This window comes from Camellia sinensis, chromosome 11 (genome assembly GCF_055761805.1).
Source record: "Camellia sinensis isolate YWXY chromosome 11, ASM5576180v1, whole genome shotgun sequence".
NCBI classification, from domain to species: domain Eukaryota; kingdom Viridiplantae; phylum Streptophyta; class Magnoliopsida; order Ericales; family Theaceae; genus Camellia; species Camellia sinensis.
In genome coordinates, this window is record NC_138971.1 from 53,341,156 (window position 1) to 53,357,785 (window position 16,630).

General features: G+C 43.9%; 1 protein-coding gene across 1 annotated transcript in view; it reads left to right on the top strand.

The window, feature by feature from the left end:
- Positions 1-7,612, top strand: part of LOC145802336 (RNA polymerase sigma factor sigA-like) — a 33,298-nt gene extending 25,686 nt beyond the window's left edge. The window contains exon 2 of the mRNA XM_082895031.1: positions 7,376-7,612. Coding sequence (XP_082751157.1) covers positions 7,376-7,612 — 237 coding nt within the window. The remainder of the gene's footprint in view (positions 1-7,375) is intronic.
- The last annotated feature ends 9,018 nt before the right edge of the window (positions 7,613-16,630 follow it).

Consider the following 16,630-nt stretch of genomic DNA (forward strand, 5'->3'; position numbering starts at 1 on the left):
TTTATGTGTTTTGTGCATTTCATTCCATATTGAGTTACACACTTGGCTTCTTTGGCCATCATGCATTGAAATATGTGATTGATGGTCCGAGGGTCGAAAACCATACTCCTTTGAGTCTTAAACATGATAAGGAGGGTGGTTGTGCAAACATTGCTTTGAAAATGCATTGCCATGCTCTGTTTGCCCTCTGCTACAGCAAAACAGGATTCTGCAGAAAGAGATGGCCGGTCGGCCATCTTCAGTGCCGGCCGGCTATGCATTGTTGGCCGAGAGCCTCACACATGGTCGATGACCAGTTTTCCATGGCCGATGGCATTGCCTTTTGGCCGGTGATCTTCCACAGTGCTCAGAAGGTGGTTCAGAAATATCCTGGAGACTTGTGCAGTTTTTCAAAAGTGCAGAGCAATGTAAACAGAGGCAGCATGAGTATGGCGATGGATTTCCGAGCGAAACCGAACATGCATGCATTCATCCCTCTTCCCGAGGCCTCTTTACTGCTTTCTTAGCTTAACTACTTTATTTAATTAGTTAAGTGTTGTATAATAATTAATTAGCTTATTAATTAGTTAATTTGTATTATTCTTTCAGACCCTCCGTCGAGAGGGCCAATTTTGTAATAAGTGTGCGTGTGTGTGATGAATGTCTTCCAACCCCCATTTATTTCTCCCTTTTATTTAACCACTTATGATGGTTAGTATTAGGGCATACTTCAATTAGCATCCTTATGCTATGCATGTTTGCATCATTCATATATCTTGCATGCACCGGGCTCGACGCATCATACTAACTGTATTGTATTTCAATTCTAAGTTGAATACGTGTTAGTTGTAGTATCTCATATGCCATCTTAGAATAGCTGAGCCTATCTTAGTTGCATTTTGCATATGTTGCATTAGCCATCTTAACATGAACTAGGATCATGCATTGATTGCTAACTAGTTTTTGTTTTGGCTCGGAGTACACTGTGAGTGTTTATGCTTTAGCATCTTGCATGTATGTGAGTGTTAACATGAAAGCATGCTTGCTATGAGGTTAACTGCTTATATAACATAACTGCCTGAATGCCTGTGGGTGAAGGTTGGATTGCTTGAATTGGAACAATTCATTAAAATCCATATTTTAGCCTATTTGCTAGTAGCAAACCTCAAACCGTTTTCAAACAAGCGGATATGCAATGCTTTGTTCCAAATTAGGCGATCTAGTCTATACTTGTTTTGTTGTGTGCATCACGTAGTAATTCTAGGCTAATAAACTGGAATAAGAGCACATAATGTTTTAAAAAATCGATATCATGGTTAGTAGAGGCCGATCTTTGATCAGGCGAGCGGGGGTGCTCATAGCTGACCTTCCCCAATCGTACCCAAGTTCCCGAGTCGAGGCAACTTTGGTGATGACGGACACGTGGCCTTAGGCAACGAGTCAGGGTTTCCTAAATTTCTCCAAAAATAAAACATTTAGGTGCTGACTCTGTATCTGGCAAAGCAGTCCATGTTTGACACTTCTTTCTAAAAATCTGTTTTTCAAAATGATTTGCCAGATTTGGACTCTTTGGTGATTTATCAGTCTCGCATTGCACTTTGCGGGACTAGATTCAGAACCGTGACATTTGAGTCCGAACTGTAGTGAGCCCAATGAACAAAACGGAATTCCCTTATGGGACGTTCGGGGACGTCTACAGGCATTCTCCATCCCCTTTGTTGTCCCCTCCAACTCCACTTCGGGGGTTTCCTTTGCCATCCCCTCCGTTATCTTTTTCAATGCTGGCCCCTCCTCACCTTTGTCCACCCTCTTCTTCTTCCTCTTCTTCAACATAGCCTCCACCTCCTTGTTGTCTCTTTCCTTCAATGGATCCACTAGGGGCAGTTGTGGCTCAAAATCGCCCAAATCCTTTTCCCCCAGTGGCTTGGGGCGCGATCGGATTCTTTCCCTAGCGATCAGTTTCGGCGGACGGCCTGACTGTGACTCTTTGTACTTATCAGCCTTGGCAAAAATTGTCCTATCCTCCGCCTCCTGCGCCCTCCTTCTCGCCTCCAATTCTGCTGGCGCGAGGTCCCCACCAGTTGGCTGCGGCCCTAGCCCCGAGGCAAATAAGGCTGAGGGTTGAACAAGGTCGTCCCACTTGGCACCCTCCTTCTCCCTCTATGCCTTCACCATTTTCACCCTCTCCTCTACCTCCGCCTCCAACCTTGGCTCCACTGACTTGGTTGGCACCCTCCATACTGTGCGCACTCCCGCTCCTCCGTTGGCTAACATATAGAACCACCACGGCCTTCACCAGGGGAAGCGGAAACCTCAACCCCTCCTTTAACACCTCTTCGTAGAGGGCAAACTCCCCTGGTCGAGCATCGGATGGCCTCTTCTTTGATGTCGGTAGTTTTAACTCTATTTTCGCGGGAATCTAATACTTCTTGCGCATGTCCTCCAACTCCTCCGCTGTAAAGGTCAATTTGTCGGCCTTTATGTGCCAGTGATCTGGCTCTACTTGACTAATCGGCTTCGCAGCCGCTATTAGCGTGGACAAGCGGGGCCGCCCTATCGGCTCCCCCCCACTCTCTACTCACTTCTCCGTCTTGTATTGCTCTGCCAGGTCCACCGCATCGTCGTCTCCCAACACATCTAGTCTCATGATAGGCACATCCTCTCGAGCCATCTCTTTGGTATGCCTGCGTATGGCTTCAGACGCTAGTACAAGGTAGTTCACAAAATGTTACAGTGGTGTATCATTGGAAACGAAAGAGTTTACTTTTGGAATGTTTTGGTTTTTTGAAAAAAGATAGGTAAAGAGGATAACACGAAAAGCCCAAGGCTTGCCTGTATTCCAAGGGTCACGATTAAATGTTGCCAGTTTGAAAATTTTCAAAAATTTGCCAAAATCGCCTTTTCCATGCCCTATGTTAACCTACCCCTTCGTTTCTTGCCCAACGCCTAACCTCCCCATTATGGGATTCCACCATGTGTATGACCATGATCCACTGCCCCCTTCCCTTACCCTGTCTTTTCCACTTCAAATCATCATGTGCCTTGTCACTCCTCGAGCCCCGCGCACCCTTCACGGTCACCCACTTCTCCCTCCACTCGGTCACCCTTCGTGGTCGGCCCTCCTCACAATCGGTCCCTCTACTCGGTCACCCTTCGCGATTGGCCCTCCTCACGGTCGATCCCTCCACTCGGTCGCCCTTCGCGGTCGGCCCTCCTCACGGTCGGTCCCTCCACTCGGTCACCCTTCGCGATCGGCCCTCTCACGGTCAGTCCCTCTACTCGGTCACCCTTCGTGGTCGGCCCTCCTCACGGTCGGTTCCCCCGCTCGTTCACCCCTCGCCGTCGACCCACCTCTCGGTCGATCTTCGCCTCGCCAGTTTCTCACAACCCTCGTTTTCTTCATTATTCCCTTCATTGGACTAAAGCTGCATTTGGGAATGAGGGACTACTAACATGGGTAAGCCCATAAAGGATATAGCCCACCACTTAGAGCCCAATACATAATTCAAATACTAAAGCTCAACGTTGCTGGGGCTCAACGTGGCATTAAGAACCAATGATATCTAAACATGTGGCAAGAGAAGGATAAGCCACATAAGCAGACAAAGATCCTGCAAAGTTATTGCACTTCACATCAGCCATCAATGGAGTTACTTACAGCATTTATTGCAATAATCCCTCCCCGTCGGGACAGAACGACATCACCATGAACAAGGTAAGCTAGAGCATAAACTTTCGGCCAATGTGACAGGTCGGAAGGAACAACGAAATGATTAGCAGAGGATATAAGCAGGCATCGAAGATAAGGAAAAGGTTAAGCTTTCTATCACTAATCTATCTCTACATTCCATCTCTTTTTCTAACTTGCTCGTTGAAGGGTTGGCTGGGGGACTCCCCGTTCCCCGTTGAACTCTTGTGCAGGTCTCTCTGTGGGCTTGGTACTTCGGACACCGGTTTGGGAAGCGTGGATCAATCCGACCTGTTCCATCTGGAACACATTGTATCATCAGTTAGTGTCCTTAAACTCTTCACTTGAATGAAAATTATTAGTATCCTTAAACTCTTACATAAATTTGTAAAGTGATGTCTCCCTAATTTCCTCTAATACAAAATGAAATACATTTGTGAATAAAAAAAAATACTACATCCACCTAATTTATTGGATTTGGGGTGGGTGTTGTGACAGCACCCATGCTATCACGCTCCATGTAGTTTATTTGGATCATATTTTGTTGATTTAAGCCGTTTATATTATAGAATTCGTTAAGTATATCCTTCATATAAAAAATAAATTTAATCAGATAAATATAACTCCATGATCAAACTGAATAATAACCTTAAAAAATTATTAAAATCATGTTAAACGTTTATTTTTTTTAAACATATACGTGGTCATGTTGTGGGTAACAAATGTCTAATTAATTTGATTTTTTTCATAGATGACCTTCTCAACAAACCATACACTATGAATGGTTTGAATTATTAAAATAGATTTGAAACACATCTTGGAAGACTCACAACACGATTTTGTGTTTAGAAGGGATAGCATCTATCCCAAATCCTAATTTATCACCTCTAAATGAGTTGAATTATACGAACTAAAAAAATTATAGTTCGTATAAAAGTAGAGAACATGGTGCAAAAATATGATAACCTTTTTTTATTATTTGATCAAAGAGCAAGAAAAAAAAAAGATTTATCCCCTTGTTTCTTTTTGGAAAAATTTCATTACATTGTAAGTTTAAAAAAGTAACCTCACATTAATGATAAATTATATAAAAATTAAACTATAAAATCATAATTTTTTGAAAAAATTATAAACAAATTCAAAGTTGGACTCTTATAACAAAATAAAGGGGAATTATTTTTAAAGTCCATAATATTAAGATTTCATAAGATAAAAGGCATACAATATTTCCATACTAGTTAATGTCTCTCAACATTTTTACAGAAAAAAATTGACGCAGAGAAATTTGTCTGACTCAAATAAATTTTGCCTTAACTCAGAGAAATTTCAATTTTCACAAAAAAATTTATCTAATTTCATAGAGAAATTTCAAAATTTCTCTGTGATCGTATCAAAGAAATTTCAAAAAATTTCTGAGTCGGTCAAAATTTTTATAAGTCGGGCAAAATTTCTCTGCGTCGAATTTTCTCTGTGAAAATATTGAGGGACCTTAGCTAATTAAAAAAAATTTAATGTTTCACTAATGTGTGGGTGAAAATCTGATCACACTGCCCGCCTAGTAATCAGCTGGAGATCACCGGCAGAATAGATGGCTTCAGTAAACCTGAAACAGAAAGAAAAAGGCTCCGGCGGTGGTTCTTCCACCCGGAGGCACTCCGACGATCAAGTCAGTATATCTCTCAAAGATAATCAAGTGCTAAACTTGTTGCTCAAAACGTAAATTACATACCTTAGACCTATGGGGGTGCCTCTCTTTTATAGTTTACTCAATCCAAGTCCCACTAGAAGCCTGACTTCTATGGACTCCAATTCAATACTGACTTTGGATTCTTCAAGAGATAAAGATAAACTCCCTAAGAGTTTTATCCTTATCTTGGCTAAGTCTTTTCTTTACTCTAGGACTCCTGTCCCTTATCTTTTATCCTTATCTCGGATTCCGATATCTTCAGAGATAACCTCGGCCTTGCCGAGATAACCTCGGTGTTACAATCAGGACACGTGGCACTTCAGCTGACACGTCGGCGTCACCATACCACGTGTTGGTACTCAGAAAATACATCCCCACAACTGCCCCATAGGTTCTATTACCTCGGCATTCTGAGGTGATGGAACCTATATCGATATCTCTTTCTGTATATTGGCTTACAAAACTCTTCAGCCGAGATCATTTATTTCAAGCCGACATGTTCTCTTTGGAGAACAAAAATTCCAATGAACTTCTTCATATGTATGAACTGTCACGCATCTTTTACTCAACCGTTTCTTTCACGCGTTTTTACCTTTTTGGTCCGTGTTTGTGACACGCCCATAAACCACATTTTTTCTGCGCACGCCGCCTGACGTATGCGTTGCTCCAGGTGCATTAATTATTTTTTGCCGCCATTTTTTGTTTTTGACAAAAAAATTTTCCCTCTTTCTCTCGCCTCTTCACTTTGCGCTTTGATTTTCTTGCTTTTTCTCTCTCTAAACTCGTTCTCTCGAATCTGCCATTGCTGAAGCTTCCAAGCTCTGTGTTTGTCTTCCTGGTGGAACTTCTGTCGTTCTGCCACATCTGTAACTACCGACTGATTTCGGCAGTCCTTACATCGGCTTCATTTTTTCTGGTAAGCAACTGTTCCTTCTGATTTCAATTCTTGACCATTTCTAGAATCTCCTGTTATTACTGCCTTGCTCAAATATCTATTTTGTGAATCATTCATCTGAATGTGTTTACTCTTTGATTTGGCCCTTGCCTATACCTTGAACACACGCACCGTTGCACCACTTTACTGTATTTTTGCTACTGATCTTGGTCCTTTATTTCTCGTATTTTTCATGTTCTTGATAGCCCATCCCTGTTCTTATTTCTGAAACTTCGCCTTTGTTTTCTGTTTTTTGTGTCTTTACCAGATCTTTACCTTGAATTTTTACTTTCTATCTTTGCCTTCATAGATTTAGGTTTGGGATTTGTCTATAGAACCTATCAATTCTTAGGAAAAAACTAAAACAATCCTTACCAGCATATACCTAGGGTTTCGCCGAGGTCCGATAATCCTCTTAAGAGCATCTTCTTTCTGAAACCTAGCCCTCTGATTTTAGGCCGACGTTATGGGTATGTGGAGACATAGGGTAGATACCCCGGCCAAACTTGAGTACTTTAGGCAGGAGTTCTCTATTCCTGCCGATGTCCATCTGAGGCTGGCTGAAGATAACGACTCCATCATGCCCACAGATGATTCAATGCCCTTTCCCATAGTAGCTTTTACTGAGTGCGGACTCCGGCTCCCACTTAACGTTCTCTTTCGCTAAATTCTTCACTTTTACAAGTTGAACCCTATGCAACTTGCCATAAACTCTTATTGAGTGATCAATGGCATCATAGTTTTAGCTAGGCAAGAGAACATTAGGATCACCCTTGCCGACATCCAGTATTGTTATACCATGTGCCCCTTTAACCTGAAGGAAAAAGGCTACGTCTATTACCTCAAGCCGAGGTCCACTGAATTCAAAATCGTAGCCGACCTTCCAGACTCCAACAAGGGGGCTGGGGACGACTACGTTATTGCTTCGGGAAATTGGGAGTTCGGCCCAGATGAAGATGTCCATATTTACCCTCTTCCTCGAACAGTTAAAGAGGGCAAGGGTAAGATCCCAGCGTCAATATTTAGTTGATTCTGTTCAAGTCTTCAATACTTTCTTTTTCTAATGTCTATTTGTTTTGTCTTTCAGATCTTCATCAGCCACCGAAAAGCTTCCACCAATCCTACTTTCCGGCAAAGGTTTAAAGAAACTCCTAGATTTTTCAATCGAAAAACGCAGAGCCCCCCTGGTATTAAACTTTATTCCGACATACAAATCCACTCTGCCCGACGTCCCGAGGAAGAAGAAGAAGAGTCTTTCTCCACCTTCTGCCACAACTCTTCCTACTGCTTCCACATCACGAGCAGACCAAGGATCCACTTCTGACCCAGCTGATCTGCCATCTACTTCAACTCCATACTTAATCCCAATACCAGAAAGAAAACGTCGGCGATGACTTGTCAAAACTGCTGAGATGGGTCGCCCAAAGCCTGTTGCTGTAGATCTCTTAGCCGACCTTCTGGCCGACGCTGATGCTGTTCCGACTCAATCCATGCCCCCACCAAAGCCAAAAAGAACAAAAAGGGCTCAGCCAAAGGTCAAAGTGACTCAGGTTGAATCTGAGGACACTTTGCCTATTTCTAAACTAGCTGAGAGTAACAAGACTTCTTCTGCTCCTGCAAAAAGGTCTGCTGAAACCCAACCTTCTGAGTCTACACAGTCAAAGAAGCCGAGGTCGGCTTCAGCTACTACTTCGGGGTCCAAAAAATTCGATGTCCCTTGGGCCCCCAAGATTACTTTGGAGGATAGGCCAATCATGTCTAGTGAAAGCACCGATGACATTAATGTCGGTGTCGCCCTCAGCACCGCTCTTCTCCTTCCAGGGGACCTGGAGCGAAATGCTGAGTACAGTGAGTATGAGAACTACGCTTTAATGCTCCAGTACTCCGTTCAAGTAAGTGTTCCTGCTTTGAACCTTTGACTTCCTTTCTGTTTCATACTTAAAATATTTTCTAACACTTCTGTTTTCTTTCAGGCCATCCAGCATGCCCATTCGTTTTCAATGCAATCTTTTAAGAATCGGGAAAGGATGACCGAGATGAAGAAGGAGTTTTCTGCCCTTCAGAAGACCAACATAGGTCTTCAACAACAGATGAAGAGGTTGGAAGATCAGGCCGAGGCTACCACTAAGGCCCAACAGATAGCCAAAGAAAAAGCGGAGTTTGCTGAGGCTATCAGAAAAGTTGCCGAGGCTGAAAAGAAGGGGTTCGAGTCAAAAACGGCCCAGGCGGAGAAGGAGCTTCAGAAAGCTCTGGCCACCAAAGAAGCCGAAATCAAGGAAGCTGATGAGAAGGCTTACACCCAAGGCATGGCCGACGTCGCTGAGGAATACAAACTTCAAGTCAGGCAGGCATGCAACAGGGGCTTCTCCCTTTGTTGGATATCCCTCGCCAAAAAGCTTAACATTCCTGATGATTCGCCACTTCGGCAAGCCGACGCTATTCCTCTTCCATTTCCTCCACCTCCTTCGCCAAGCCAAGCTGAAGATGAATCTGAGTCTGAATCCGAGGATGAGGACAAGGATGATAATGAGGCTTTGGTAAGGAAATCCAAGGAGGCTGTTGCGGCTAAGTCTCCTTCTCTGAATGAGCAGGTCTTAGACCTGACTCAAGAGGATGATGGCGATGTAGTTGCCAAGGAAGCTACCCTGGAGCAGGGTTCGTCCGACGTTCCTCAGGTCGACAAGAGTATTAACGAAACCCTTGCCGAGATTGATGCCAAATTAGCAATTGAGAAGGCGGCCGAAGTAGCTCTTCAGGAGACTTCTGAGGTTTAGATCCAGCCAATTGCTGATGCTGAAAAGTCTTAACTTTTCATTTTTTTTTTCTTTTGCACCCTTGTACTTTGTTTTGTTTTCTGGACGATGTAAGCTTCCTTTCATGGCCGATGTGCCTTTCTTTGTTACTTCGAAACAATTTACTTCTAGTAGGCTGTAGTGCCGTCTTTCTGTACATAACTGCAACTGTTTTTCTATGGATGCTTTAATCTTTCAATTTCTCTTGATTTTCTTCTGTATGGTTCTATACTTAGAATATTTTGCATGCCTTTCATATTTTGCCACTTTTGTGCAATCTTCTCGGGGTTACATATCTCGGGTATAATAACTACAAGCTTAACTTCGGCAAGATACTGACCTGCAAACTTTTCATAAATTTCAACAAGTGTAAGACATATACTATTTGCGAACGTTTCTCAATGTTTCAATCAAGTGTTTAGACAGTGATCTTAGTCTAACCTACTTGTAAATTGCTACAAATTTCAACAAGTGTTATCATATACTGTAAACTTTTCTTAAGTTATAACAAGTGTTTAAACAATGATCTACTTGTAAATTGCTACAAATTTCAACAAGTGTTTAAACAATATACTTAGCTTTTACCTCAACCTGAAAATTGCTGAAAATTTCAACAGATGATTATCTTGTAAATTGCCACAAATTTAAACCAGTGAAGAGAAACAATAATCTCATCTTAAATTCAACTTGTAAATTGCTACAAATTTCAACAAGTGAAGATAAGGAATAATCTCGGCTTAACTTCGACTTGTAAATTGCTACAAATTTCAACAAGTGAAGATAAGGAATAATCTCGGCTTAACTTCGACTTGTAAATTGCTACAAATTTCAACAAGTGAAGATAAGGAATAATCTCGGCTTAACTTCGACTTGTAAATTGCTACAAATTTCAACAAGTGAAGATAAGGAATAATCTCGGCTTAACTTCGATTTGTAAATTGCTACAAATTTCAACAAGTGAAGATAAGGAATAATCTCTGTCTTCTCTCTGCCCCCAATGTGAACCTGAGTTCCACTTGGGTTCTCATTATTCAGAAACAATCACTATGTACAAGTCTTTGGAAAATTCTGCTAAAACTTTATTGATGATGTCGGTAAAAAAAGAACAAGGAACATTTAATGATAAAAGAATTTTAAATTACAAGTATTCCAAGGTCTTGGCAGTGCTTTGCCCTCGTTATCTTCAAGCCGATAAGCACCATTGCCTAATACTGAAGTAATTCTGTAGGGTCCTTCCCAGTTTGGGCCAAGCTTGCCCTCTCTGGGATCCTTCTTATTGCCTACGACTTTTCTCAGGACTAGGTCGCCGACTTGAAAATCTCTTGGATTGACCTTCTTGTTGTAAGCTCTAGGAAGCTGTTGCTGGTATACTGCGAGCTGAATTGTAGCTTTCTCTCTTCGTTCTTCCAAAAGATCCAGATCTCGGGCTAAGAGTATGTCATTGGTGCCATTCTCTACTCCTTGGGTCCTGATCCCTGGGATGCCGATCTCCAATGGGATGACTGCTTCTGTGCCATAAGCCATGGCAAAGGGGGATTCCCCTGTTGATCTTCTCGGCGTAGTCCGATACGCCCAAAGCACGTTGGGTAATTCGTCTACCCACTTTCCTTTTGCTGCCTGCAGCCTCTTTTTTATTCCATCCAAAATTACTTTGTTGGATGTTTCTGCTTGCCTATTACTTTGGGAAAAACTTGGTGTTGAAAAGTAATTCTTGATCTTGAATTTCGCATAAAAGTTCTTAATGAGTTTGCTATCAAACTGTGTTCCGTTGTCGGCAACGATTGCTCTTAGAATCCCAAATCTGGTGATGATGTTTCTCCATATAAAGTTCTTGACATCCACATCTCGGATTTTGGCAAGCGGTTCTGCCTCTATCCACTTCGTAAAGTAATCTGTCGCTACCAGTAAGTATTTTCTCTGCCCAGTTGCCTGGGGAAGTTGCCCAGCAAGATCCATGCCCCATTGGGCAAACGGCCAAGGGCTGGATACTGGGTTCAGGTCAGCTGCTGGCTGATGTATCAAAGGTGCAAACCTTTGGCATTGTTCACACTTCTTCACGTAGGCTTCAGCATCCTTTTGCATGTAGGGCCACCAATACCCCTGGATAATGGCCCTATGGGCTAAAGATCTGCCCCTAGCATGGCTTCCACAAATCCCTTCATGAATTTCGTATAAAAAATCTTCAACCTGCAAAGGGTGTACGCACCTTAAAAGCGGTCCAGTGAAGGACCTTCTGTAGAGGTGTCCATCTGCTGTCAGACTGAATCTTGCCGATTTCAATATGACTTTGTGTGCCTCCTTACGATCTTCAGGCAGCTTCCCTTCTTTCAGGAATACAACAATTGCATCCATCCAACTTGGCCCCATGTCCACACACATTGCTTCCTGCTCTGTGTTCTGTGGTTTTATGCTCGGGCCCGACATATAGTCGATCATAATTGTCCTTGATTTTCCAGTCTGCATTGAACTTGCCAGGTTAGCCAACGCGTCGGCGTGGGTGTTTTCATCTCGGCTGACTTGGAGTAGTCGGTAGTTCTGAAATAGGGTTGCTAATCTGATGACTTATTTTGTATATGCCGACATCCTTTCGTCTCTGGCTGCAAATTCTCCTGTTGATTGGTTAACAATAAGCTGTGAATCACAAAAAACAATTACCTCATCTGCTTCTGCTGCTGCTGCCAGTTTTAACCCTGCAATTAATGCTTCATATTCCGCTTCATTGTTTGAGGCCTTGAACCCCAAATGGATGGACTATTCTATTATTTCTCCATCTGGAGATATCAGCAGTACTCCTGCCCCCGCTCTTTGTCGGTTCGAACTTCCATCGACAAACAGTCTGAATGAGTCGCCGATGTAGATGCTGCAGGGTCCGAGTTTCTCTTTCTTTTGCTCTTTTGCCTTTGGCTGGGATTCTCCTTGCTTGCTGGGACAATGCTCATCCTGGCTCAACGGAGCCCAATGTTCGACGATTTCTGGCGTGAACTCGGCCACGAAGTCGGCCAAAACTTGGCCCTTTATTGCTGTTCTGGGCCTGAACTCCAGGTCATACTGGCCCAAGGCAACTGCCCATTTTGTAATTCTTCCTGTTAAGTCTCCTTGTTGCAACAGGGATTTCAGTGGGTGCTCTGTGAGTACCACGATCTTGTGCGCCTGAAAGTAATGGTTCAATTTTTTTGAGGCCATTACTAAGGCCAGCATCAATTTCTCCAGTGGAAGATACCTTGTTTCTGCGTCGGTCAAAGTTTTACTTACATAATAAACAGCCTTTTGTTCTCTTTGTTCTTCTCGGATTAGCATTGCACTTACTGCGTGTTCTGACACAGCTAAGTACAAAAACAGGTCTTCCCCAGGTTCAGGTGTCGAGAGGACCGGAGCCGTGGTCAGATATTTCTTTAGGTCGGTCAAAGCGGCTTCGCATTCTTCTGTCCACAGGAAGTCTGTTGCTTTTTTCACCAGGTTGAAGAAGGGTCTGCACTTATCTGAGCTTCTGCTGATGAATCTGTTTAGGGCTGCGGCCCTTCCGGTAAGCATTTGCACCTATTTTGCCGATGTTGGGCTCTGTATGTCTAAGATGGCCTTGATTTGATCTAGGCTAGCCTCTATGCCCTTCCTTGTTACGAGGTACCCCAGAAATTTACCAGATCCAACTCCAAATGTGCACTTTGATGCGTTGAGTCGGAGTCGATATGTTTTGAGGATATCGAATACCTCTTTTAGGTCGGCAAGATGACTCTTAGGCTCCTTGGTCTTCACGACCATGTCATCGATGTAGACTTCTACTGTTTGGCCAATTAGGTGTTTGAACATTTTGGTTACCAGCCTCTAGTAGGTTGCTCCTGCGTTTTTCAACCCAAAAGGCATCACTCTGTAACAGTACAGGCCTTTTGGGGTGATAAACGCTGTCTTCTCTTCATCTGGGGGGTACATGACTATTTGGTGGTATCCTCTGTAAGCGTCCGGGAAGCTCATCCTTCCATGTCCAGATGTGGCGTCTACCAACTGGTCAATCTTGGGAAGAGGAAAGCAGTCTTTGGGACAGGCTTTGTTCAGGCTTGTAAAATCTACACAGACCCGCCATTTATCGTTCTTCTTCTTCACCACTACTGTGTTGGACAGCCATGTCGGGTAGTGAACTTCTCAGATGGCCCTGGCCTCCAGAAGTCTGTCTACCTCTTCTTCTACTGCTTCAACGTGCATCAACGTCGGTCTTCTGGCTCATTGAATCATAGGTTTTGTCGACCTGTCGACATTCAGTCTGTGGCAAGTGACCTCGGGGTCAATGCCAGGCATTTCGTAAGGTGTCCAGGCGAACACCTCAATGTTGGCTCTCAGAAAAGTTTTCAACTCTTTCTCCTCTTCTTCGGCTAAGCCTGAGCCGAGAAGAAAGAACCGTTCTTCATCCCTATCCTGGACGAGGATTTTCTTTAGCGTCTCTTCGCTCTTCTCGGCTGGCTCTTTGCCGACGTCTTCTAGGACCTCCACATCCTCATCTTCAATTTCTGCCTTCTTTGGCTCTCGCACGCAGCAGGTAGACTTCATTGCTGCCATAGAGCAACTTTTTGCTTGTAGTTGATCTCCTCTAATTTCTTCAATCCCGTGCTCTGTTGGGAACCGCAGTAGTTGATGCAACATTGAGGGAACTGCCCCCATTGCATGCAACCATGGCCTTCCCAAGATGATGTTATATGGCGAGGGTGTGTCAATCACCATAAATTCTGTCTTGATCTTCTTAGTACCAGCTTGTACCTCCACGCTTGCTGCGCCTAGTGGCCATGTCGGTGTTCCATTGAAGCCGACCATCGGGCTGCTGGACTGCTCCAGGTCGTCAAGGTAAAGGCCCAGCTCCTTGTAACATCTGACATACATGATGTCGCAAGAGCTGCCTTGATCAATCAGGATGCGCTTTACTTGGCACTCCCCAACCTGGAGGGATACTACCAAGGCATCGTTGTGCGGATGCTGGACCATCTCTAGGTCAGCTTCAATGAAGGCTATCATTGGTCTTCGGCACTCTTCTGGCCGAGATCTTTTATGTTCGACTTGGTTCATGTGTTGCAGGTGTTTTACCCTTTGGGTCTCCCCTCGTATGTCACTTTCGTTCACCTTTGAGTGGATTACATTAACCACCCGTGGTCCTCCTGTCTATGGTTGCTGTGCTGGAGGTGGTGGTGCTGCTGGTGCTTGAGGCAATCTTGCCTGTTCTTCTCTAGTTCTGGCCTCATCGACAAGGTCCCTTAGATGTCCTTGCCTTACCAAGTCTTCTAAGTGTGCTTTTAGGGCTCTGCAGCCCTGAGTTGGGTGCCCTTCTTCATTGTGGTAAGCGCAGTGCCTACCAACGTTTCTTCCCATAAATTCCCCTGGTGTTCTTACCGGTGCCCTGAAATAGGACTGGTTTCGTATTTGATCCAGAACTTTGTGTACTGGGATTCGGAACACAGTCGTTACTGCCTGTTTAGCCCTTAGTTCCGTTTCTTATTTGTTTGATCCATTGTTACCTCGGCTTCGCTTCGGCGAGCCGTTTCCTTTTTCCTGCTTCATTTCTTTATTTGCCGATATATCCTCCTCAGCTCTGGCGTACTTCTCTATTCTCGCCATAAGTTCTTCCATGCTTTTTGGCAATGTCTTTGCCAAGGATTTCCGTAATGGGCAGTCATCCTTCAGGCCATTTTTGAAGGACACAACCGCCACCTCTTGGTTGCAATCAGGTATTCGATTGAATACCTCGTAGTACCTTTTCGCGTAGGCCCTAAGGCCTTCATCCTTGGCGATCTTTAAAGCCATCAGTGCGTCGACCCTCAAGGGTTGAAGTTCATTTGTCACGAATCTGGCCACAAACATCTCGGCCAGGCCTTCCCACGTCTTTACGCTTCCCTTTGGTAGTTTATGGAACCAATTGGGTGCAATTTCCCCAAAGGATGAGGGGAATACTTTGTAGAGCAACGGCTCGTTCCCGCTATATAGTGCCATTGAATTCAGGTATAGCCGACATGGAAGTTGGGATCTGACTTTCCATCATAAATTTGGAACCTCAGCATACTGAATCTCTTTGGCGCTTCAAATTTGTCCAGTTCCACTGAAAATGGTGTCCTCGGCTTAACTGGGGAAGTTACCTCGACTTCAACATTCTGTTGCTTCCTTTTGAGGTAATCCTTTAAGTTTTCCTTACTCCTTCCTGGAGCTCGGCTATCTCTGGACTTCAATCTCTTCGGCACACTACTTTTAGCCTCGTGGTGGGGTCGTTTCGATCTCTCTTCATGCGTTGTATCAAAGCAGAGTGCCTGCCCTTGAATATGCTGATGTTGTTTGGGCCCTGGATTCTTCGTGTGATATGTCCTCCGGGACTCTTCTTGCCTCGGCTCCTCTCGTCCGACTTCCCTGGAAGGTCAGTGAGAGTGCCTTCCGCTCCTGGTGTGCTGAGGGGCTTCGGGGATTGTTCTTCCTCCTCTCTTCTGTGTATTAGTTGCGGGCATCGGTGTGTCCTGCAGCGGGTATGGTGGCTACATGACATTATTCTGCATCATGAAGTTGACCACTGACTGTAGGTCTGCCAACTTGTTTGCCAAGTCTTTTACTTCCTCATCCCTCCGTAGGCACCTGTCTCTCCATACCTGGAGGTTATCTTCATTGTAGTACTTACCTTGGTCTGTCTTTTTCGAAGTGTCGCCCTCCTGGCCGACGTCTTCCTCTCTGTGACCCTGGTCACGGGTTTCTGAATTGTGGTTGTCTCCTTCAACGTCAAGGTCAATTGGTCTACCACTTCCAGTAGGATTGTCGCTCCCAATGTTTTCTCTTTGTCCGTTATTGGCCATCTATTCTTCTAAGATTCCCACAGACGGCGCCAAATTGTGTGGGTGAAAATCTGATCACACTGCCCGCCTAGTAATCAGCTAGAGAGCACCGGCAGAATAGATGGCTTCAGTAAACCTGAAACAAAAAGAAAAAGGCTCTGGCGGTGGTTCTTCCACCCGGGGGCACTCCGACGATCAAGTCAGTATATCTCTCAAAGATAATCAAGTGCTAAACTTGTTGCTCAAAACGTAAATTACATACCTTAGACCCATGGGGGTGCCTCTCTTTTATAGTTTACTCAATCCAAGTCCCACTAGAAGCCTGACTTCTATGAACTCCAATTCAATACTGACTTTGGATTCTTCAAGAGATAAATATAAACTCCCTAAGAGTTTTATCCTTATCTTGGCTAAGTCTTTTCTTTACTCTAGGACTCCTGTCCCTTATCTTTTATACTTATCTCGGATTCCGATATCTTCGGAGATAACCTCGGCGTTACAATCAGGACACGCAGCACTTCGGCTGACACGTCGGCGTCACCATGCCACGTGTTGGTACTCAGAAAATATATCCCCACAACTAATTTTCTCTAAAATAAATTCTAATTTTTTTTAACTTTATTAATTTAAATTCTAGTTTTTAATTTATTTTCAATATAAATCATTTACTTATTTTCATTAAGTAAAATAGACGAGAAATAAGGTGGGCTCTAAGTGAAATTTCAAGTTGAGTCCTGCCAAAAAAATAAATTGTTAATGAAA